The sequence below is a fragment of the Tyto alba genome, unplaced genomic scaffold, assembly GCF_018691265.1.
Source record: "Tyto alba isolate M040663 unplaced genomic scaffold, T.alba_DEE_v4.0 Super-Scaffold_2, whole genome shotgun sequence".
In the NCBI taxonomy this organism is placed as follows: Eukaryota; Metazoa; Chordata; class Aves; order Strigiformes; family Tytonidae; genus Tyto; species Tyto alba.
Window position 1 is genome coordinate 34,088,577 of NW_024881282.1, and position 23,597 is coordinate 34,112,173.

General features: G+C 44.2%; 1 protein-coding gene across 1 annotated transcript in view; it reads left to right on the forward strand.

Annotated features, from left to right (window-relative positions):
• The window catches only part of GRAP2 (GRB2 related adaptor protein 2), a 40,783-nt gene extending 17,893 nt beyond the window's left edge, over positions 1 to 22,890 (forward strand). The window contains exons 2-8 of the mRNA XM_009973869.3: positions 8,013 to 8,115; positions 11,199 to 11,290; positions 13,658 to 13,777; positions 15,530 to 15,698; positions 17,354 to 17,485; positions 19,411 to 19,530; positions 21,560 to 22,890. Of these exons, the coding sequence (XP_009972171.1) occupies positions 8,038 to 8,115; positions 11,199 to 11,290; positions 13,658 to 13,777; positions 15,530 to 15,698; positions 17,354 to 17,485; positions 19,411 to 19,530; positions 21,560 to 21,739 (891 nt within the window). The 5' untranslated portion in view covers positions 8,013 to 8,037 and the 3' untranslated portion in view covers positions 21,740 to 22,890. The remainder of the gene's footprint in view (positions 1 to 8,012; positions 8,116 to 11,198; positions 11,291 to 13,657; positions 13,778 to 15,529; positions 15,699 to 17,353; positions 17,486 to 19,410; positions 19,531 to 21,559) is intronic.
• Positions 22,891 to 23,597: the final 707 nt, after the last annotated feature.

Genomic DNA, 23,597 nt, shown 5'->3' on the forward strand with positions numbered 1-23,597 from the left:
TTCTCATTGTTGGGGGCTTGCCACTACTGAGTATTTTGTTTGTGGTATAGAAAGCCATGTCTTTTATGGCTTGACTTTAAATAGGTTTAATATTATCATGGAATAATTCTGGATGCGTAAGAGGAATCCAGACAGTGTTTTGTGACATTGTCAGGGAGCAAGCATGAGTGACAGCTCACAGCAGCAGTCTTGCTGGGGCGCCCATTAGATCACATCATGGTAGAAACAGAGGAAATAGGTTGTTCTAATGTGTAACGTAATGTAATCTGTCAGGCCATTCGCAGAGCATGAGAGTGAACACCTTAAAAACAAGAAGACTGTGAGGATTGTTGTCCCACCTGCCTGTACAGAAGTTTATATTCCTGACGTGTACAGTGATACCCACAGGTTAAACTTTTCACAACATGACAAGAACTAGCCGCTGCACACTTCTTATGGCCCCCTGCTTTCTGCACCTGTATATTTTTTCAGCAAAATATATTAGAGATTATCCTCTTCAGAGACAATTCACATTGTTTCTACCCCTGACTGGTTTGAGTGATTCATAATTTACAGCATACCTCTGGTTTAACTAAGAAGTATTCCAGGGAGATTATTGCCTCCCCAAAGTGTGGCATGTGAGGGCACTGCCGCTGCTTGCTGCTGAACCGATTGTCTTAGACGAGCACCTTGTGCTGGTTTTGTTTATGATGCCATGGCTCATAAGAAAGGATGACTCGGGTCAGGTTACAGTCTCACACAGCCCATGACTCTGTGCCCAGCAACAGCAGCTTGGGGAACGAGGGTAAGAACAGGGCAAGCACATGGCGAAGCTTCTTTCACTAGGGCCTCCCACATCACAACACTCTTGAGAATGAGATCCTAGTGTTTATGTTATAAGAAATGATGGATAAAAATTTCCTGTTTGCCTTTTCCATGATTCTCATTAATTTCTACATTGCTTTTGCATTTATCACTCTGTCAACTTTCTTCTAAGGTGAAGGATCCTAGTCTGTTTAATTTGGTCCTTCCTTGTTCAGAAACCTTCCATTCCTTTGGTCATCTTTAATGACTTTCTCCATTTTTGAGGTGGAGCGAGGGAAACTGGCTGCCATATTCAAGTTACAAATATTAAACAGGTGTCCCAGGGATTTGTACAGTGACATGATGTTGCTTTCTGTTTTGTTCTCTACTGCTTTCCTGACATTTCCTAACCTGCCTTTTTAACTTTCACAGAACTGACGCTTTATAGAGCTATCCACATCAATTCAAAGGTATCTTTCCTGAGTGGTAATTGCTAATTTTAAGTTCACTGCTGTGTTCAAATACTTAAGGTTGTTTATTCCCATGTCCGTTACTTTGCAGTCATCAACACTGAGATTCATCTTACATTTCAACAGTATTTTGAAAACCATCTGCAAGACTTTGTGATCAGATTTAAATTGTATTACCCTCATTTTTGTTTTTCTCATCGGTAAGCTTTGTCACTTCATTTTTTCCAGATCATTTATGAATATGTTGAAGAGCTCATTCAAGTTGTTTCAAAACTTTTAATCAGTTGTTAATCCTCTATAGGATCTTCCTTCTTATTCTTTGAGACCTTAGGAGGTTTTTTAAAGAGTCTCCGGTGAGAGACTTCATCAAAAAGGATTTAGAAATGCAAGTTTTATATCAAGTGATCACCCATTTACACATGCTCATAGCTCCTTCAAAGAACTCGATCAGATTTGTGCAGTATGACTTCCTTCTACAAAAGCTCTGTGAGGGGCAATTACTATGTCATTTCTCTCTTATGTCCAGTAATTCTTTTCTTCGTTATTGTTTCTATCAATTTCAGGCATATGGAAGTTAGATCTCCTGACCCTTGCATCCCCTCAAAACACTTTTCAAACACTGGCATTGTGTTTGCTGCTTTTTTCTCCTAGTACTGATGCTGGGTTAGGTCTTACCTTGTGTGTCACAGTTTAATTTCTCAGCCTTTACTATTTCATGTTCAGTTTAGATTTCAGTCAAGATTTCTAAACTATCGAATCCTTGGATCTACACTTGTTCATTTGCTGGTTTGTCCTAAAACCTTTTCTTCCAATTGTTCATCTTGAGACAGTTCCCCTGGCTTTTCTCTGAAAAGAAAACCTCAGTGTGGGGACCTCTTTATATCCCTACGGAAGATGCATGGATGCAGAGAAAACATTTAGCCTTTGTGCTTCATCCTTATCTTCTTTGAGCACTCTTTTTACATCTCAATCATCTGTCAGCCCTACAGACACTCTGGCAGGCTTTCTGCTTCCGTTGTCTTTGAAAATAATTTTATTACAAGTTTTTATGTCTTCAGCTACTTATTCCTCAAGATATGCTTTTCAACTGACTCGCTATGGTTTCTCATTTAACTTACCAGATCTGTACTCTTTTTTGTTTTCCTTATTTGTGTAGAACTTGCATTTTTTGAGGGACAGTACCCTCCTTTATTCAGCTGTTAAACCAGCCTGGGCTGAGGCAGCAGCAAACGGCAGGTCCTTTTGAACTGACACCATCATTTTAAATATGCAATGTAGCAAATATTTCCAGCGTTAGAGACTGATAATTATCCATGCCCCTCTCTGTCCTGTGACAGACACTATTCCGTGCCTGTGCCTCTGTCCCCCATGCCCACTCCTGACTGTCCTCGTCCATACACGTGGACCCGTTACTGGTGTGGCGCACACTGTCACTGCAGGGAGGAGCCTGACACAGGCTGAGCTCTCCCTCTCTTCCTTCCCTTAGATGGTAACGCGCCTCTTGCTTTCTAGCAAAGTGCCAGAGGAGAGGAGAGCTGCTGCAAGGTATGGGGTGAGCGTGGCTCTATGACTTGAGTGGGGGGAACTGTGTGGGAAAGGTACTAAGGAAGATAGGGAGGTGTTGGAAGGAGAGGTAAAGTACTGCGTGGTAGGGGAAGAACACGGGACGGCAGTGCCATCTTGTTCACCAGCTTTCGCCACAGGGCAGTTCTTTTGCAGGACAAATCCCTGTGCCTCATCCAAATCTGACCAGCTGGGAACTGAGGGAGGAGGTGGGAAAACAGAAGGAGGTGCTTCCCCTTACCCTAGTCCTCCACGCCAACCCTTCCAGCACAGCAAAGACTCATGATCTTATACTCTCACAATATTGTGCGGTATTGTGCTACTCTTCTCTGGGGCTCTTGTTGCACAGGCTACCCATGGTGCTGCACAGCTCCACTCTGTCACAACTGGAAGTAGCACATAAGACCCTGGTTCCCCAGGGAGATTAAGCATCATCCTGGTCTGGGGCATTTCTTACCAACTGCTGTTGGTTATAGAGTCCTGAAAGTTTGTTTGTTTTGTGAATCCAGTTCCTATGAGGCTTATTTTGTCTGCACACTGAGACTCAGCCCAAGTGCTATGCTTTGTTCTGGATAGCAGGATAGTCAAGACTTAAATGTGACAGTGCTGAGTGTTTTAGTGACTTGTTCTCCCTTATAAATTTTACCCTCTTATCACTGACAGTCAGCGGAGCTGCACCGTTAGCTCCGTAGCAAGAGGTTTGTGTTTTTGGAACGAAATATTCCCATGCCACTTGTTTTCACCAGCTAAGCCACATACAAAGCTTTTATCTATCACGGTCCTTCTAGATAACGGGTCCCTTTCCCATTGTTTCTGCTGAAATGTCATCTGGAGTTTCTGTACAGATGTTCAGGGTTGAATTCTGTCCCTGGTTGCTTGTCAGTCCAATAGGCTGTTCTTGCAGAGCTGAACAAAGACACAGTATCTCATGCTGTATATCTCAGTGCTAAACCTCACTGGATGGAGCTGCAGGCTGGAGATGTGTGTGCTGCAAGCATAAAAATAAAAACTTCTGTTCATATGGCTCCTTTAAGTGGGCACGTTGTTGAAACTATGCCCTCCTTCTGTGATGTTAATATACGAGATTGAGCAGGGCTGAACCTGGGCAGTCCCTGAGTTATAAACTCTTCATAGGTGGTGACCTTTCCTGGCATTGTTAATACTGAATTTTGACCCAATTTGGTGTGGGGTAACAGTGTTAAACTCTTTGGGATGCTGCTGTCAGACTATGCTGCTTGCTGACACGATTTAGGCCTTGGCTCTTTTCATCGACAGAGAGATTCTGTTCTTGCTCAGGGAATGGCATTCTGCTAAACTAAAATACCCACCTAGTGCTCTCAAAGCCATGCTGCTTTTCACTTCTTCTCTTATGAATCTTCTGCTGCACCAGTCCCGCAGAATTGTGGTAGCCTTATGCCCTTTGGATCTGCCTCATCACAATGGGGAACCACAGAGAAATTCACCTCCATGCAGAGAGCCAGCACAAAATGGAGGGTACTGGTCAAATCACACTCAGAACTGAAAAATCCTCCTTTGAACATGGCATAGACTTCAGGCTAAACTCTGTCCAAAGGTGATTTTCACACAATACTTTATACACAGTCTAAAATTGTCCTTGGTTACTGGAAAGCTTAAAGGAGTTGCACCAGGCAGTTAAAAGCAGAATCTGGCTCTCTGTCTGCAAACTACAGTGCTGTCCTCGGGATAAAAGGTGCTTGAGAAATGTAAGTTATGACAATAACAAAAAAATTCCTGTCTCTCTGTGTCGTAGGGTGGCACTCAAAGTCACGCACATGCAGAGAGGGAAAGAATGGGCCCCTAGCAGGGGAGTTTTCATGAGGGCCCAACACTGACCCATGCAGAGTGAGGATTCTTGAGTTACAGATGGAGGGAGGAACAGGATCAGAAAAACAGGACTGGTTTGAAGTTCAGGTGATGAAAAGTGGTAGGCTGGAGTTCAAAGACAGGATTATTGGCTAGAGTTGCTTTAGTAGTTGGTGGGGAAAGAGCTTAAGGCCACAGCATTACTGCATTGCTGATTTATCAACGCAGCCAACACTGTGTATGGTATTTGAGTCACTTCTAAATCCAGCCGCTGGCAATGAAAAGCACATTTAATCCATGTGTTAGATTGTTTGAAGAGGTATCTGTCTCCTGGTCTTTCCCCGAGGTTGGGATTGCAGAAACTGAAAAGGAGGTGAGAGAGGAGATTTTAACTGTTTCACAAACCCTTCTTCTTTTGAGGGGGTCACATCTCCAATATGATCTTTAACATTTGGGATATTGAAAAATGAAAGGCTCTCTCCCCTCTTGCCCCCTGCAGAGAGAATCCCCACTGTCTGTTTTGTGACTAAGGGGCAAAAATCAAAGACAGGATTTGTATTTAAACAGTTTGTTGTTTTTAAGTGTGGTTGGTTTGGTTTTCCTCAAGCTGGGATTAATGCTTTGCACTTAAGAGTTCCAGGATTCATCTGCACTGTTGGCTCTGATCTCTCTGCAGCAGCCCACCACTGCAAGATAAAACACTGAAAAATATCCCTTATTAAAGTAATTCTCCTTTAGTCTTTTTCTTCAGTTCCCTTCCATGAAAGACTATCATTGTTCAACTAGTTCCCTCAATGGTTAATCCCCCTGCAATTTAATACCCGTACACTCTATTAGCATGCAAGGGGCTCACACTGGCTGTGGGAGGTTATAGACTGAAGCTCCAAAAATGTCACTGCAAGAATAGAGGACAGCTCTCATATGAGGCCTGAGTTGCACCTGCAGAGTTTCACCAATGTTTGGAATAAGAGTGGGGCAATCATAGAGCGAACCTAATCTATATTTGCAAATCTGGAAAGGATATCCAAAGTAAGAATCAAAGAACATAAGTAGGTCAACACAGAGAAAAGGGGGTGAAAATATTTGGACTAGCTGGAAAGCTGAAGACTGAGAATAGAGCGCATTGGTAAAACATAGGGTGTTATAGTTCAGTATTGATGTATATTGACAGAACCCTGAGGCAGCGGGTTGGAATAGCAGGCGTATAGCAGATCACAACTGAGCTATGTACTCCAACCTACGTGGAAGGCCCCAACACTGAAACAACCCCAATTGCTGCTAAAAAATTTGCCTTGGTGCTGCAGAGCTCACATCTCTGTCGCATGAATACAAATTCACCTATAAGCAGCAAAAAAGGGGGTGCTAACAGAGTCCAGTAAGAAGCATGTGAAGATCTTTTTATGGTTAGATATGAGATGTAACAAATCTCAGAACTAATCTCCAGTGATGCTACAGCCCCTCTTGTGGATCACTTTATCTGGACATCTTCAGCCAAGTGCAAAGGGACTCTGCAAGCAGGAAATGGACAACTTAGCCAATAAATAACTGCTTTACATAGTTAACACGCAGAGAAGCTAGCTAGGATTTAATGAAATATTAGGCTAAGCATCAGCATGCTCCTCACCTGTGCAAAGGCACTTGAAAAGTCTTTGCTGGTGAGGCAGGCATCAATCAGGAGGGAAGAGCTGGCCTCCATGGTTGCTCTCTGTCACCAGCTGGGTCAGGACTGATGGCACTGACAGCTCGGCTCAGTGACCCCAGTGATTCATGAGTGGTCCTCAGCTAGACTGACTATCCCAACTAAACCTGTGGTTTTGTTTTGCCTCTGAGATTTTATATCTTTCCATGTTGGTGTTTTTCCTCTCAAATCCCTGCGATACTGCTGGTGCCACCTCAACAGCCCTACCTCTGTCTACAGCTTTTGCCCTGCAGACTTTCTCCCAGCTCGTTCTCAGCAGTTTGAGTCAAGTTGCACTCTACCAGAGGTGGGCCCTGGATCCTTGGTACACAGGTAGTTAAATCCCTGGATTGTGTGTCAAAAGGAGAAGCTTACAGCAGGTATAGCAGAGAAGGGGGGTTACAGTAGTCTGCTGATTTTAAAGTGGTATAATTCTGTAGCTTGCTCAGTATCAGCTATTTTGGGGATCTTGTCTCAGTTCTAACAGAAGGCAGGAAACAGCCCCCTAACAGGGTTGTTCATACAAATTCTTTCTAAGGCTTTCTGGTTAAGATTGTTTTGGATCAGGCAAGTTGGCACTTCTTCTCAAGCCATAAAGTCTGGGTGTTTTTGTGAGAGGTGAGGTTAGGTAATGGAACCTTTGGCTTCAGGATCATTGTTCCCAGACAAACCTAGCTTAGTAACCATAAAAATTACTTCTATACTGCAGCTGTTTAATGGTCTTCACAAGCTGGGTTGCAAGAGCATCTACCTGCAGTGCACTTGCTTAATGTGGCATTGCCTAGCTATTTCTTGTTTTGTCACTGGCAGCCTCACCTCTGGGCTGCCGGGTCCATGAGCCAGCCATGGGAAATGAGTAACGCTCTTGATTATAGAAGTGGTCCTGCTGGAGTGTGTCTGAGTTACATGAGCAGGAAGTGGTGAAGAAGCAAAGCTCATGTCGCTACTTCCCCTGTTACATCTGCTCTGCTGATGAAAAGCAGGCTTTGGTTTGCAGGCTGTCTGGTACATTTCAGGCTCCTGGGTTATCAGCATTGGGGTCGGGTGAGTGCATGCCTTAAATTTGTCAGTGCTACAGTTTCACCCTCTGCATGCTCCAAAATAGGGAATACAGCCTTTCTGCAAACAGTTTTTCCTACCTGAAAGTTGTGGTCACCCATGCTAAGCCATCACAGAGAAAAGATTCTTTCAACCTTCAGTATTGTGGACCCTGTCCAAGAAAAAATTATATTTATTGCAGGCTGTTCATTTGTCTGCAATTTGCCTCATTCTTGAGATAAAGAGTAAGTCGCTGCACAGGGCAAAGGCATTCTTCTGTTGCATGACAGTCACTTGATCTATTGAGAACTGTGACAGAGTAGTAGTTGGTCTATACAGAAGGTTTTTCCCTGCTACCAGCTTATTTAGGTGATGTGTGCAAACTTTTCCACGAGATTGCTTCAGAGGAAGAGATCTTTTGGAATAAACATACACAATGGATTGTTTGAACTAACTGACTTGAGTTAATTATAGCCTCTTGGCTGTGCCATCTCTTCTACCTGCTAATGTCTTTCCATGTCTAGTAACTACTGTCTACAAATGGTTGGTGCATGCCCATCCGTGTACAAATCACAGCATTGCCTATAAGCTTTCTAGAGACTAGACTCAGCAGTCCCAGCAGCTCATAGATGTTGACAACTATATACTTCTTCCAGCTTTACTCTGCCACCAAGACACAGTATGGAGGCCATTGCCAAGTTTGATTTCAGTGCTTCTGGAGAGGATGAGTTGAGCTTCCATGCTGGGGATATGCTGAAGGTAAGTACAGTGCCAGGCCCATTTGCCTTGACAAGACAGACGAAGATAAACATCTAGAAATGGGGATACAAGTGCAGGATACTCATCTCCCATAGGGCTTGCTATAGGTCAGCCAACAGTTCCCAGATCATTAGAGACTGTGTCCACTTCACCTGATTTTAGGTCCATAAACTGTGGATTTAGTTGCCCTACAGTCCTCCAGTAGTCAGCAGGGAAGGATAAGTACCTTTGCTGGGGCAGTGAGCTAGTTCTTCTGTACACAGATTTTGAGGGTCCTGTCTGTTTTCATTGACTATATGGGTAGTCTAAGGTGACTACATTTAGGATGACTATGTTTAAAGGCAAGCAAGATGAGTATGGTCATGAGATTGCTGTCTTATTTATTTCCAGCTCTTAAACTATGTAAAAGATACATGCATTATAGAATGTATATCTAACTTTTCACTGTAAGTAATTACTGTTAGTTGCCACTGGGGTTTTAAGCAATTGCAAATAGAAGAGGAAAAGTCCATAAGAGTTTGTTACACACATAATGGAAGAGCTTAAGAGGCCCTGGGCTAATAATATATACATCCTTGCAGGAATTTAGCAGTGGGGAATGGCAGAAGTATAGTTGATCATATACAAAACAGAGCATGTGAGAGTCTCTTTTAAAGTTGATTTGCATATGTGTTATGGTAGAAGAGTTCTTGTTAACCCTACCAAAGACCCACAGATAAAGTCACACACTGCTCCACCCTAATTGTTTATCCATTTCTCAGCCCACAGCATAGCTGTTCTGTTTCAGTTGAAAATGCCTAATTCCTCTCTAAGGCTTTAACTCCTCCACTTTCCAAAGGGGTGATGTACAACAATAGGATCTAAACCCTCGTTCGGCCAGGGAGCCTTCGCAACCTCCCTGTACAGTCCCAGCTATTCCAGTTAATAACCAGATATTGGGTCTTAGCCTTGCCTCCTCCACTACCACCATTTTTTATTTTAATGGCCTTTTAATTCTTGAAGCTTAGACAAAGCTGATGGCATCCAGAACTTATGAAGATCAAATACCAGGTTTTTTCAGAGAGCTATGAGAAGGTTCTGGAGAAATCACTGCCTCTCTTCAGCATAGATGAACACTCTCATTCCTAATTCTTCTTTAGGTCAAAAGTAGTCCCCACGTCCCTACTGTCCCATGATCTTCACCTGATATTTTCTTCCTCAGGAGACTGTGGTTTCATCAAGTCCCTGGCTGGGGTGATGGTATTGGCCAGATGACTTTTCCTTCTGTTCCTCAGTTTCCCTTCCTGTAAAATCATTATGAGCTAAAGCTTCCTTTGAAAGTACGTTGGAAGCTACTGGCGAAAAGTGTCAAATAACACTACACAGCGGTATTATTATTAGTTGTCACAGAGACTTCACTACCAGTAGAGTCAGACTGCCTCTTGCTTTAATGTCCTTGAGGCAAACAAAATAACACTTTAGCCGCCCAAGCCATAGTAACAGTAAATTAGCCTGAGTAACATTTCTCTTCTGGCATACACACACATACATTCGTAGCCCGTCATGTGCCCCCTCCTGCTGGCTGTCTTTTCTGATTTATAAAGGAGATAAGATGAACAGTATTGATGTAGAGATTAGAAAACAGGAAATATGAGGCCCTCAACCAGCAGTGACAGGAGGAAATCCACCCTCTCACCCCCCCACACATCCTTCTCTGAGAAGATGACACACTGAGAGAAACCTGCCAGCCCTGCACCGAGAACCAGCAGGTGGGTCTTTCTGGAAACCTCGCTGCCAACAGATCAGGGCCTGAGCGTGAGCAGGGAGTAGTTATCATCCCCTTTGGTTGGCCACAGCAGAAAAAAAAGAGCCTTAATCTGGTACCCGGGGATGGGGGAAACAGTGACTATACAAGCAGGGAACTCCACAGCTTTCTATTCCCCAACCTTTCTGTATCCAAATGCATAAAAAAGGCCTACGTGGCAGGCAAGGCAATGGGGAATTGGCCCCAAAGACAGGAACATCCTGTTGCCAACACCAAGCAGTTAGAATGTGCGTTAGGCTCCCAAAAACATGAGATTGGCTTACAAAACAAGTATTATTATTGTTAACAATAGACTTTAAATTAAGTCCTTTCCACTTGCTTTCTCCTTTTAAAACTGTCATGGCTCATGCTTTTAGGCTCATCTCCAAAACCAGAGAGAACAGAAACATGTTCTATTTCACAAAGCGGAATTCTATCTCAGGAGTTGGAATGTCAAACAAAACACCAAAGACCACAACATTTGCAGTAAAATCACAATGTGGTTGTATTCTTGCCCTCTCTCCTCTAGCTTAGGGCTATATGGGGGGCTATCAGCCAGGGAGCCATGAATTTGGGCAGTCCCTGGTCGGCAGTGCAGTCGCTAAGGACCATTACAGTCAACATTGATGTGAGCACACTTGAAGCTGCTCCAGTGTGTGCTGTGGACTGGCTTCCTGCTATCTTACAATCTCTTAGGTGTAACAGTGGCTTTAGAACACTTTTTGCCTCCTGCTTTTATCTACCTTGGCAAAGCCCACAGCAGCTGAAGACTTAACCCGCTAAATAATCTCTGGTGAAATGACATGTGAGAGAACATTGTAATATCTGTGCAGTCATAACACACACACACAGAGATACAGCCAGCTGTATATCCCTCCACACCCATACATGTCAGTGGAGTTTCACAGATTGTTTTTTCCAAAAAAAAAAAAAAGATGCTCCAGTACCAACTATTAAAAGCATCACAGAGAACTCCTTAAACCCCTATTAATTCCTTCAGAGATTAATTTCTCCATTTCAGAGGCATCAGACACAGGCAGACGTCATCCCCAGCCACCTGGACAGGCATTCAGCTGAAGGGATAAAGTTAACAAACAATCCCTCTAATTCTACTCATCCTTCTTTATTGCTTTGTTTTCTCTGAAGTGGTCATCAGCCACTAACCTTGCTTCACAGGGGGTGGGAAGTAGAGCATATGTGGAGTTCTATTCTTACAAGAAATTCTAGGTTTCTGCCAGAATCTGGGTTACTTTTGCCTTTCTCAGGAGACATGTTTATTCCATCCATCTCTCCATTGCAGGTTTTGAGCTCCCAGGAAGAGTGGTACAAGGCTGAGCTCAGAAGTCAAGAGGGCTACGTTCCTAAGAACTTCATTGATTTTCACGTCCCCCCGTAAGTGTCACAGAAACTGTGCACCACCATTGCACATTTCCACAGAGTGCTGTCAAGAGCACGTGTGCGTGGATGCACAAAGGAGGACACGACAGAGGAAGCACTGGTTATAACATGCTACAATTTAAGGCTGGCAAGGATTGCCATAATGCTGTACGCAGTTCTGCCAGTGCACCTTATTTCTACCCTCGAGCATCCTCTGTTCTTTCAGAGCTGAATGGTTCTCAGTGCTCTCTGTCACTCCCAAGTGACTCTTTTGTTACTTGTCGCTCAGAAGGATGTCACTGGGATGTGGCAGGAACTGCATTTAGGTCCCCTCGGACAGAAGGAGAATAGTCATGATGTGAAGTCTTGGCAACGGAGGCTGAGCACAAAAGGAAGACCAAGAGATCTCCCAGAAGATGAATTATAAGAATGCAATTCCTTCCCCCCCGACTCTAAACTACTTTAACTCCCTTTCCCCCCACTCTGCCACCCGCGTTCCCTGCCCCCCGCAGAGCGTGTGCGAGTTTTTCTCGGTACACTAGAGGTCAGTGCAATGCTACACGAAATGTGACAGCGGGTGTTGCTCATGGGTTTGCAGAGATGATAGACCAGACATGCCGCTCTGTTCCCACACACATGCAGACACACACACACACACACACACACACACACACACACACACCCTCTTCTCCACGTTTCGAGACTGCACACCCATCGATCTGTCAGAGGATGGGCATACCTTCATTTCTCTCGTTTCACTGAGTAGATGGCACTGCACTTTCAGAAAGGACTGAGGTGTTTAAACGCATGCTCAATGTGCTGTCCAGCCCTGTGCCACAAACACAATACATGGTGTTTTGACAACCTTTTCCTTTCAGGTGGCAGAAATGCTCCCCGAAGCCCCTCTACTTGTCCCCTTTTGTAAAAGTGCTGCAGCATTTCAGGAGCGAACAGGCAGAGCATGCACCAAGCCCAGTACTGCTAGCTGTAACACGCTGGTGCCCTGAGCCGGCAAACTGGGAGTGTCCAGGGATTCTCAGCGTACAAATAAGTGCCAATGTCCCCTTCGGAGGTGACACTCAGCAGCCTTTTTGGCCATAAGCCAGCCTGCCTGGCTGAGCTGAAGGACATTATTAGTTTGCTGTGAAAATACGGGCTTGTAGTTTTGGGCCTCATGGGGATGAGATCTCCCAGGCAGCTGTTGTTCGCTCTTTCACAAGGCTGTGGCATCACGTAGGGACACTAGCAGCTTCTTTTTTCACACACATTTTTCTCATGGTGTTTCTCTATGCAAGAGCTGTGAAGAAATGTTTCCACTTTGGCGCTTTTCTAAGAGAAGCAGGTCTGCACTTTGAAGCAGTTCAGGCCAGATGCTAGAAACAGATGTAGGGAAAAAAGCTGCCTCTTCTTTTTGACGGGCCATTTTTTCCCATCTTTGTCTTGTCAAGTAATCATTGAGACTTGTTATCAATACTGATTAAAGTCTTATTTCCCCTTGCTAATGATACATAGGTAAACTGTGATGATAGTAAGGAGAAGTATAATGAAACTCAAAAGTGGAAGTGACAGAGCTTATGAAACTATCAGTCCTTAATTTTAAAGCAACACGGGCAATTAAGCATTATGTAAAAGCAGAAGACTGTAGATTGTAAATCTTATTAATTGTGGAGTGGACATACATAAGTGTACATTTTTTTTTTCTCTACTGAAAAATTCCTATTTACACTATATTGTTTTACTGTTTACGGTGACTTTCTCATTATTTGTCCAGTGCCTTAGACTATCATTTGTTATGCTTGGTTAAATTTACATAAGTGTCCTTATGTATTCTGTGTTTCTGCAATTTTGTGGTATTGTAACTCTTGCAGGAACCAGTTTATTAGTACTAAAACTTTCATAGCTTGCTTCTGCTAAAAATTTATGTGTGTCCCTTGCAATATATCCATCACAGTCCAGTAATTTTCAGTCAATCCAATCTTTTTGGTTTACCAAAAGCAATTCGATGTATATGTCTGAGAATTACGTGTGTATGTATATATACATACACATTTGTAATTTAAAATTTCTTTGACCAACACCTTATTGTACTGTGCCTGTAATTACAGTTTCAGCTGAGTGTTTCTTCTTAGCAAGCCAAAGCTTACGTTGTTCTCTTTGCATCTACATGCTTTTACTGCTCAAAGAAAATGGTCTGCACCCATCAAAACCCTGTACCTTAGCATGTACATGGCCCCTGGGAGTAGTCATGTGGGCTCCTCTGATCCTTTTGTTTTGTCTTTCCTCCACCCTGCTTATTCATGTTCTACCTACCCTCAACTTTTTTGTTCCTCACCTTAGTTCACATTCCTTATTCATGTCTCTATGATTTTCCCCACCTGACAGCTGGTTTGATGAGAGGATATCCCGCCATGAAGCAGAGAACATCCTCATGAGCAAAGGAGTTGGCTCCTTCATCGTCCGAGCCAGTCAGAACTCTCACGGTGACTTCTCCATCTCTGTCAGGTATCCGCTTCTCACAGCATTTTCCTGCTTCTTTTCCTGTTTAATGGTGTCCCTAGCCTCCTCTTGACAAGATTCCTAATGTAATGTAGCCTCTTGGGAAGTTTTCATCCTGCCAGTCACTGGCAGTGCTGCTGTGTTGTGAATGAGAACGGATTAGGCATCTGATTCCCAAATGTTTCTGCCTCTTTACAAGTGACACAGTGAATGCCTCATTCCAAAGCTGCATCCCCCGGTGACTTGCTTCTCTGAAAGAGCTGCAGCAAAGCAGAATGGTACATGGGAAGTCTCCCACAGTGCAAAACATGTGCCTTCCATTTGTTTTAATTCCCTGACAGCTATAGTTACTGAATCCAAGAATCCCACTACTACCCACTAAGAGATGACTATTACATTGTTAACTTATTTTCCACAGGTCACTTAACAGCCATTGAACAAGAATGGCTTTTAAGTTGCTTCCAGCCCAGCTGCATTTCAGCAACTTATTGTAGCCCAGCCCTTCTCAGAGCGTTTGTTTCAAAGCAGAGCTCTTAAATGGTGGTTGGTTTCCCAATTTTCAGTCAAACAATTGATAACCAGTTCTAAATTAGAGTAGTGGTTAGCAACGTCTTTTCCAAACAGTGTGTACTTTCTGATTCAGGGAGCTCAAAAAGTATCTGGGAGGAATGCAGGAAAACATTCTGGTCACATCTGCACCAATAAACTAAGTACAGTCAGGCTCTATCTCTGGCTCTGAGGTCAAGCAATGTGACAGAACTCAGATCCATATGGCTAAACCTTCATCACCCCACAGAACAGAACAGCTGTGTTCAGGCAGCTCACTGCAAACAGCTCCTGGTCCACCCTGTTCCCCTAGCCATGGCCCAGCACTCTCTTGGGAAGGGCTTGTTGGTTTAGACCAAAACCATGCTAACACTTTAACAGCCTGTGTGACTATGGCACTCCAGGATGGCACTCACTCACTGTCTGGTCCCTGTTTAGTTTATTTGTGCAGATGTAGCCTCCGAGATGAGTGTTTTGAGTTCCTCAAGTTGCACAGAGCAAGGAGGTGGGTACCAAAACCAGATCACATCTGGTGCAAAGAGGAATTGTTCAAACCAGACAAGGGGCAAGAGGAGAGGAGTTGCAGGGGGGAAACAAGGGCAGAAGGTTGAGACTGTTAATTTGGCTTGTCACAGCAACTAATAATTTCTTCTTTTTATTCATTTGAGGAGGAAGAATGACCACTAGTAATGTTATTACACTAGTTATTATGCAATTATGAAACTCAGTGTATGGCTTCATGTGACTGTGTCTGCATGTAGTGGTGATGCCTGTGGTATGAAGAGGTATAATACATCTCTTATAGTCAATGCAGACTGGATGTTAACAGAAACCTGCAGAGGGTGGTGGGTAGACTACAACTGCACCTTTCTCTCCAGTACAAAGTATGGAATAAAGCTATTAGCTATTTGTGGCCCTGAAAGCTCATCTGGCCTTTATTTCAAAGGAGAGGCTTTAAAACCCTGTGCTTTGTTCTGATAGTGCTTTGTGACTGGGCAGCCCTATGGCACTCCATGTTTGTAAGTTGATGAGTCTTTCGAAATACAGAGTCACATCTAGGTCCAGTACACACAAGGACTGCCATTGCTTTACTTTCCAGAAGTCTGGGTTTGGCCAAGCAAGAAGCTTTGGCACTCTTCTGGAAAAGGCTTTTTCAAAAAATATAAAAGTACAGTCTGGTTGATGATCTTTTACTTTTCCAATTGGATCCAGGCATGAAGATGATGTGCAACACTTCAAAGTGATGAGGGATTCAAAGGGTAGCTATTACTTGTGGACAGAGAAATTCCACTCACTAAACAAGCTAGTGGACTACTACAAGACAACTTCCATCTCCAGGCAGAAGCAAATCTTCCTGAGAGACAACAACCGAGAAGAAAAGGTAAATACAAACTATCCTTAGGATTTTCTCAGTAAGGAACCGTTCTCTGGAAGGAATTCAACCCATGAGAATGTCTTGGGGTCACTGGGGGAGAGTCAGTCCTTGGAAACCCAGTCACATTGCTACACTGGTGGGCCCTGAAAAATAGATTTTTAGTGGATTCAGTGGTATGTACAGTTATATAACTGAGCAGAATTTTCCGATTCTGGTTTGGATAGCAATCAGTAGTGCTGCAAATATGCATTGAGGTGCTTTGCAAAAGCTGTGCTAAGGCCCCAGAGCTGAAATTATACGATGCCTTACACATCCAAGGGCAGCAGGACTTAGCTTATTGAAATGCCTAGATTTCATAAAGGCAGGTACACTGCTGACTGGCAGGTTGTGTCTGAGAAGAATTTGAGTCTGGTTTCCGAGTGTCCTTGAATGCACCCAGACTGCAGCTGTTATTACAGTCGAAAGTTTGTCTGCTCAGTAGAATCGTCCATCTTCTGTTACTGAGCAAACACAGTAACAGAGTGTAGAGGAACTGAGGGCAGAACCTGGAGCAGCAGCTGGTAGGAACTGAGAAGTACTGCTGAGAACATAGCAGATATGGGAACAAGCTGTGCATTCAGAGAAGATGTAGTAGATGTTTGAGAAGGCAGGGAAATCCCAGTCTAATGAATGCCTGGTTTTGTGCCAGGGGAACAAGCAAATGACATAGTAAAGACTACTATGCACTGCACACACAGTACTGGGAGTGAACATGCCTGGTCACTGCAGTAATCAAAGTCCTGCTTTACTGAGAAACGGATTCTGGTATTAAATTACCAGGATGTGCAGGTAGAGGCAAGACAGAAAGTATGTGACTTGCTCACTGCAGGAGTAGTTTTATAGGCTGCATGTGGGTCATTCTTGCTGGCTCCAAAAGAAAGATGATATATTTTTCAGTCTGAAGAAGGGGCTTGTGTTGTTGTCTCCTTCTAGACCTCTTATACAGAGCATTAAAAATGCATTAGTAAGGTATAAAATAGAGGCTATGGAACCTGTGAGAGAGAGATCACAGCAAAAAATTGTCTGGGGAAGGAGAAAGGAAGACTGTATGCATGCATATCAGCAAAGCAACCTGTTTGGGCTGACTGTGAGCAGGAAGAGAAAGAGAACAGCATTTGCTCCAAGAGGCAGACAGGCAAATGAAAGAACAGGAGTCAAGTTTGCTTTGGCAAACACTGTACATTTGTTATGGTGATGGGCTCAGCGGGGTACGTTTAGCAGTCATCACAGTGGGGTTTCTGTTCAGAATTCAAATTTCTAGATGCTACAGCCATATGATAAAATAATAGTAATATACAGATTTCAGTGCAGTCTGAAGTCTAAGGGCAGTATTTCCAAAAACAGCTTGGCTCCTGTGCCAGTCCTCACATCAGTGGCCACATTTTCAGTCTAGCACCTCCCGTTACTACCCACTCTTCAGATGGGGAACGGCTATGACAAAGATCTAAAATACAGGATTCTTGATTTGTCCTTCTGTTCAGAGAGGCAGGATCTTTCCTTTGGAAGAGTCTCCAAGGTAGAGGGTAGTGGTAGTGATCAGTGTGTAACAATTACTAAACTTCAGTCAAGAATGTGGTGGGAAGAAAAACCTGACCTCACTTTTCTGATCTTCCTTCTACCAGGAGCGGCGTGGAGGGAGCCTGGAACGAATGGGCCGGGAAGGATTCCACCTGAGTGGAGCAGCTGGAGAAGATCATTCCTCTATATCCAAGAGATATGTAGAGCATCCTATCCCCATACTGCAGCAGCAACAGGTACTAGCAGGAATAAGGGGCTGGGACACCAAGCCCAGGCACATAAAACATGGGCTGTAATTGCTTGGTAGGAAGTGAACACTCACTTTGTCAAAAATCTGCCACCCTGAACCTGCTTTAGGAAGCAGAGTTATTTAGGTCTTCATATGGGAGTAGCAGCGATGATGGTGTCGGCTTCAGGAGCTCTTTTGATGTGTAATAAATACATGGGGTTTTATTTAGTTCTGTGATCTGTGACTGATTGACAAACCAGCAAAAAATAGAAGTAAGTGTACAGTGGCCCTTTCACTGGGAACCTGGGAGGACTCCTAGGAAGTTTTGGGGGCTCCATCCCAAAAACTGGAAAACAAGAAGCAGTGTCATGTTCTTGCTCTGCTTAGGAAAGTTTGGTTTCCTTCAGAACATTCCTTATCCTCCTCCCTATGCTGGGCCCTCTCTGCACTCTTTCATCATGCTGCATCCCTGACGTACGAAGTTTCTTTACTCCTTTGCTTGCGTAGGAATGGAGACGACAACAGCACTACCTGGTGATGTCTTCAAAGTTCTTCCTGATTAATTTGGGGGCAAATAGTTTTCCTGGGATTGGCTCCTGTCTCTAGCTAGAGACAGTGTAGCATCATCCAAGGAGAGAGGACTTGTCCTACTGAAGGGAAGAAATCCAAACCCATATCCCTTAAGGCACGAGAGCTCCCACATAGCATGGACAGGGACAATTGTGAAACGGCTGTTCTCTCGTCAGACAAGCAGTGTTGCCTGTCAGGGGACTGCTACTGGAATAATACAGCTGCTGACAAAGCTGAGGGCTTGCACTCTTTGGAGCACAGTCTGTGCATGGGTCACATTTGCTACAGAGCAGAAACACTCATAGCGAAGTGCCCATGCAGTAAGTCTTTCAGCTGCAAAACCAGATTGAATTACTCGCTTTCTGGAAGGGACAGGTGAGGTGCAAATTGTGCTCCAGTCCCAGACAGCCTCAGCAACCTTTGAGGCTGACAAAGGTGCAAGTGAGACCATGGGAGTTTTTGGAAGAGTGGGTGAAAGAAAGGAAGCAGCAAGAGGGAGAAGACAAAAGCTGTTTGCAAGCAACAGCAAGCACAAGCTGTTCTTCCTCCCCTCTCGCTGCAACCTGAGCTAACTTGATGACATATTCTGTCACACCATTATCAAAAAAAGCTTAGTGCGTGCACTAAGGGCCTGGAGGGATGAAGACACTCAGTGCCTCTCAGCTGTTCAGACAGAAGAGAACCTGCTCCCTAGATGTTGCCTACTTCTTCTATCCATCCATCTGGGCTGATTTGTGTTGATAAGAGTTCATATGTGTGGTCATGTGGTTTCTTTTCTTTAAACCTGTTCTAGTCTCTTTCTTTTTTTGGATAATTGGGCTACTGGATTCTCATGATTGATCCCTGCCCTTTACAGCACAGAGAAACCCAAGAAAAAGGAAAGTAGTGAGTCCTCACATACACTGCCAGCTGTGTCAGCATTGCTGCCATTCCAGCAGCTTATGGGACAGAGAAAGAGCAAGGAGTGGGCGGGACTGGGACATAACACCAGACTGGCAAAAGTCCCCTTGGCAAGCATGTCTTTTCACCTGTGTTAGAACAGTCTTAGGTGTTCTCCAAAAGTCCCAGAGGCCAGAAAAGACCATCTCTGACCACTTTTTCCAGCATCTATGGAACACAGCTGAGAACAGTCAACTTTCAGCTTCTAACATGAAAAATCCAAAATAGAACAGTCCAAGGTGACCTCTTCCATGAGGGGCACTGCTTGAAGGACTGCAGCACAAGGACTGTATTGGAAGCAGTCATCTAAGATGACTTACATGAGGGCTGGACTCTGACTCCCTGGCCACCAATGACTCTTGAAGCCCCTCATTTATACATCTCAGCATATACATGACTTTTCTCTTGCTGATTTCATTCTAGGACAGATATGGTGGGAGTCTAGACAGAAAAGATGGGCTGCACGGACTAAGGGACCACAGCCAAGGAAGTGCAGCAGCTATGCAACGGAGACACACAGATCCACTGCACCAGCAGACACCGGTAGGTGATGTACCTGGAAGGCCTCATCTGTCCAACTCAGTGGGTCCCTTAGCAATGGCCAAGCAGCGTGGGCAATGTCACCTGCACAGAGGTTGCATGAGAAATAGTGTATTAAGCCTGTTGGGACATGTATTAGAAGATGTTTCTGAGTCTCGAGACTCTATCCCAGACCCTTGAATCTGCTTCTGGGGCAGTCTGAGGGTAGGACTATGGTGTTATATGAGCGTAGTTCTAGGACTGCTCTCAAGGTCAGTCTTAGTTAACATGCAGACTTAGTAGAAGACAGAACTTAGCATGAGCTCAACAAAATAGGCATCTGGGACATGGTGAATGAGTCCAAGCTCACCCATGGGTTTAGATCAAGCACGGGTCCAATTCAGTGGAAGACATTTCTGAAAACCTAATGATCTTTCCTAAAAGGGCTTCATGTCCACTAATGCAAGGGACTATCAAATACCTTTGACACCACTGCCAGGCCTTCCTAAGCACAGTAACTAGATGTATAGTACTCTTTTTAAGTCCTATCAAGAGTTGCCTCATGATACTGTGCTGTGCTACAGTGCTCCTTCTGTCTTGCAATGAGAAGACGTGTCATCAGTCAGTTCTACTTGTCTGCACCTGGCACATCCCCTCAGACCTACTATGCCATCAAAGTGGGATTCACCTACGGGCCACCCTCATCTGTCAGAGCCTCTTAGCACAGTGGATGTGGGCATGATCCAGATACGTTTCTGCCAACATCTCACACTCCACCACCTGGATCCACACCTGGCAGTTGACTTTACGTAACCACTTGCTCTGCAAATTCCCACTACGTGAATGTCTGCATAGAGCACAGTGTCTTTCTCTGCCTCAGCCTGTGATTCCACTGCCAACTCCAAAGTATTTCTCCACCAGCTCCTAGGAGTGTGACCTAAGGCATGCTCTTCTTCTTTGAGGAAATGCTTAACCCAGAACAACCAGAGAACCTAGATCCAAGGAGAGAAGAGAAGGACAACAGATCTTTCTCAAGTGTGAGAGAAAGAGGACAGATTGGATTAGAAAGTTTTGGAGCAAACTGGGAAATACAAACATGTCTCCTTTAGGGAAAAGCCCCAGATGTTTATTATAATTCAGCTTAAAATACAATGGCTTTTATCCCTCAGAGGCTGTGGCAATGAATAACAACATGCACTTGCTGCCACACCCCATCAGTGATCTAGAAGCCACAAAGCCAATTACAAGAACGTCTGTATGTCCAGCCAAATGAGTAGGAGCCATGTCTAAGCAGGGCCCTGCAGATTTGGCAAAAGTTAGTCCATCTTCAAACAGATCTCTCCATCTGTCCCCACAAAGTGTAACTCCCAATTTGTCCATGCCCCATGGTGTGGATGCCAACAATTTCCCAGAAAAGAAGCCCATGCTATGTCCTTTAAAATCTGATTTCCAGTCAAAACAAGAGATTCACTGCAAACGCTCCCCCAGAAGTGCCTGAAAGAGCAAGTATCATTCTTTACAATGTTCACTAGACTTGCCTGTGTTCTGGCTCTCTTGATGTATTCCTCATAGTCCTCTGCTAGCTCAGGACAAATTTCTATATCTGTACCAGCACCAGCTCACCTCCCGAGCCATTTGCTTGTAGTGTACAGCCCAGCAGGACTCAGTCAGGAGCCCTTCTCTGTGCTCCCATAACTGTCTTCAAACGCAGCTACCACAACTGATCTTACAGGGTGGAGGAGACGGAGCCATGTGAACACTATTTCCTGAAGAGCTGCTCTCAGTCTGACTTTTTACCTTACGGTGTGAATGCCCATGAATATGCTGAGGCTGCTGAGAACCCAACCGCCATCCCATGGGTGTCCCAGTAAATTGGTCCCTCCTCCCTGGCATCTTGGCCACTTCCTGGTTTAATTGCCAGATAGTCTCAATTTCAGTATTGCTTGTCCTCTCTTAGTGAACATAATGTGCCGGGGCATAAGAGGTGTGACGGGAGGATGATCTTTAGGAGTTCTGGCTCATTGTTCCCTGCCTGTCTCTATCTCCTTTCCAGCGAACGCTATGGGTCCGTGCCTTGTACGACTTTGATGCTGTGGAGCATGACGAGCTCGGCTTCCGCAGTGGAGACATCTTAGAGGTCCTGGACAGCTCCAACCCATCATGGTGGAAAGGACGTCTGCGTGGGGAGCTGGGCCTCTTCCCTGCCAACTATGTGACACCAGTGCTCCTGTGAGGGCACAGTATGCCCCAGAGGGCCATACTGGAGCTGCTCTTCTGACATGACAGGGACAGAGAGGGAGAGCATCTTCACTTGCCCCCAGGACACACAGTGTTTTTGTTTTTGTCTTAATTTATTGGCAATTGATCTTTTGAAATGTTGGTATGAAAGGGAACCCTTTGAAGAGGATAGGAATTTTTTCCCCTATTTTTCACATCCATGAAGGGGAGGGAGAAAAAATCCTGGACTGTTCACTGAGACCTTGCTGGATCCTCCCTGCCCTGTCACTGCTTTGGCTGAGTATTGACAACTTCCTGCAATTAGGTTTGTTCTGTGGAAATGCACCTCAGACAAGTCAGGCTTCAGTATTCAGGTAGCCCTATCCCTTCCTTTTGGATCTGGTAGCACTCATAGTCTCTCTGGGCTTTCTTTCTGAGGCAGGAGGAACATCCAGGTGAATTAAATGATCATTAGTAATCACATCAATCCTTCAGGTAAGGAAGGAAAGTGAGAGGGCCTTAGGTTGAGGTGCAAGGCAACTTTGACTTTTCTAATTAGTTTCTGCCATACCCCTCTGCTACTTTCCGTGGGTATGAACTGTGTGGATATACCAGATGAAGGGAATGGATCCTGTAAGCTTTTGTATCAAAAAAACTAGTGGTGAAGGTATGGGAGGCTGAAAAGCTACTTTCTTTCCTTCTTCTGATATTCCTGCTTTTCTTTCTACACTCCATAACAACTTGTCCCATTTTCAAGCTGCTATCTGAGGTACCTACATTTCTGTTAGACATCCTGGTTAGAGCAGGTCAGGCCCTTCAGCTAAACCAATATCCACTGGATCCGATAACAATGAATATCCCTCACCGGTTCCTTTTGTAAAACCGAACTGGGGAGGGGTTGGAGAGAAGAGGTTTTTCTGGTTTGGTGGCAGTTCTTTCCCTGAGAACATGGGGTGTTCAGGATCATTGTGTACACAACTCTGACTTGTTAGTGGATTGCCTCATCCAACAGGTTAGGCTGTTACTTCACAGTGTGCAGAGAATAAAGTTGTGGCCCTCAAATAGTCTGTTCTCTGTTCCAGTTTCTTTTGGATAAAATAAGGTAAATGAATAGGTTTTCAAATCATTGCTGAGCGAATGCCAAGATGTGATACAAATATACTGCAAACGCACATTAAAAATGATCCAAACCCTGTGAAGGAGACATTGCTGCATAACCACTGCTCAGGCAAGTTGATATTAAACAAGCTGCCTGAATTTTTCACAGCATGTGGGACCTCAGCAGTCAGCAAGGAAGTGATGATTTATCATTCTTGGGAAAGAAAGAAAGAAAAGACAAGTTAAAAACTCTAAAAACAAATCAGACCCAGAAAGAAAAAGTGTTCTTATCTTTTGTTGGTCCCAGTGGGAGAAAAATAATCCAGGAAATAAGTTCCTGGTAAAGTCCAATTCAATGTAGCTAGCCTAAATAAAGCTGCCAGCTAGACAAAGTATTAGCAGAAAGAAGCCATTGTCAAATTTTTGAGAGAACTCCACAAAAAGCAGATTATTAATAGGTGAAGTAAAATGAGATTAATTAACAAGGCATATAAACTCTAAATAGGATAGAAAACTTTGAAAGACATGTTAAGAGCTTATCTCAGCTGGCTACCAAGGGTGGCTCAGGAAATGGAGTGACACCATATGACTTTCTGGGCTGGACGTGGCCCTGTTCTTTTGCAGAAGCTCTGCTCTGGGCATTTATCATCTCCTTTTGAAGTGAAATTCATGAGGCTTCTTTTGGAACAAGCTACCTCATTATTGGGTTTGTGTGAAGGTGTAACCTCAGTGACTCCACAGTTTGAAGTGTGTTTTATTGTGATTTGGTCTTTTTT